Source organism: Pteropus vampyrus, unplaced genomic scaffold (assembly GCF_000151845.1).
Source record: "Pteropus vampyrus isolate Shadow unplaced genomic scaffold, Pvam_2.0 Scaffold142, whole genome shotgun sequence".
In the NCBI taxonomy this organism is placed as follows: Eukaryota; Metazoa; Chordata; class Mammalia; order Chiroptera; family Pteropodidae; genus Pteropus; species Pteropus vampyrus.
Window position 1 is genome coordinate 2,388,165 of NW_011888923.1, and position 1,399 is coordinate 2,389,563.

The 1,399-nt window shown below is 65.3% G+C and overlaps 1 protein-coding gene across 1 annotated transcript in view; it reads left to right on the forward strand.

The window, feature by feature from the left end:
* The window catches only part of NPHP4 (nephrocystin 4), a 183,633-nt gene that overhangs the window by 109,922 nt on the left and 72,312 nt on the right, over positions 1 to 1,399 (forward strand). The window contains exons 31-33 of the mRNA XM_023535625.1: positions 19 to 190; positions 922 to 1,101; positions 1,364 to 1,399. Of these exons, the coding sequence (XP_023391393.1) occupies positions 19 to 190; positions 922 to 1,101; positions 1,364 to 1,399 (388 nt within the window). The remainder of the gene's footprint in view (positions 1 to 18; positions 191 to 921; positions 1,102 to 1,363) is intronic.

Here is a 1,399-nt window from a genome sequence, read left to right on the forward strand (position 1 = left end):
TGCTCCTGTCCCGCGTAGGGATCGCTGGCTGGCCACGCCCGTCCAGATCTGGCAGGTCTACCTCCACTCCCTGCAGCGCGTGGACGTCTCCTGTGTCACAGGCCAGCGGACCCGCCTGTCCCTTGTCCTTCGGGGGACGCAGACCGTCAGGAAAGTGAGGGCTTTCACCTCGCACCCCCAAGAGCTGACGGTACGGCCTTCTGGGGCTGTTGGGTCCCCTAGGTGTTTCCCGGCCCCTCCCCATCGTCACCGCTCCTTGGGATGGGATGGGCGGGAGTTGGGCTGTGGCCCAGTGGCTGATCCCAGGACAGGCTCAGGTCTCCAGCAGTCTAGCAGAATCGTCACCCTGATTGATTCTATTAGATGCGCCCTCGTGGGATGAGTGACATGGAAGTCCTGAGGGCCGCTTTCTGTAATTATTGGAGGGGGAACATTAATGGTAACTGGAGTTAACGCAGCCACCGTTGTCTCTGCGTAGTGGGGCCACGCACACCCCCAGGCACCATTGTCCCTCTGCGTAGTGGGGCCACGCACACCCTGCCAGCGGTGTTCAGAGCCCGAGCTGCTTAAACTCTGTCTGCTGAGGCGGCGCGGGCACTGGGGGTCATTGCCACGTGGGAGGGGGACTTGCCTGACAGACGCTGACAGACCGTGACACGGTGACACAGGCCGTGACACCTACCATGACACCATGACAGACTGTGGCCCAGACCGTGTCGCAGAGGATGACCCAGATGGTGACACGCTGTGGCGCTGGCCCTGACGACGAGGTTGGGCCTGGCTTCAGATCCTGACCTCTCGCTGGCCGCGTGGCCCCCAGCAGCTCGTGTCCACTGAACGGCCGGCTTCCCTTGGGGGTCTCTGGGTCCGCTTGCAGAGCGAGAGGGCCGCGCCTCACCCGCCCCTCTCTCGTTCTCGAAGACGGACCCCAAAGGTGTCTTCGTGCTGCCGCCTCGCGGGCTGCAGGACCTGCACGTGTCCGTGAGGCCCCGCAGGGCTGGTGCTCGGTTCGTCCACCTCAGCGTAGTCGACGTGGACTGTCACCAGCTGGTGGCCTCGTGGCTCGTGTGCCTCTCCTGCCGCCCACCTCTCATTTCCAAGGTCTGGATGGGCGATGGCCTGGGCCTCGTGGGGTGGGGGTGGGGGGGCATGTCAACTGACTGTCAGCGGCCCCTCGACCCAGGCCCGCCGGATCCAGGCAGAGTTTCCCCCTCTCCTCCTCTCTGCCGGGGTGGTCAGTCAGCCGGGCTCAGGGGGCTGTTGGTCCTGCTTATGGAGACGTCCAGGATTGGGCAGAGTCCAGAGCGGGCTCAGGAGGAGCCTGGAGGAGGAGCCGGGCTGACCACCGCCCTGCCCGCCGCAGGCCTTCGAGATCACCATGGCGGCGGGGGAGGGGAAG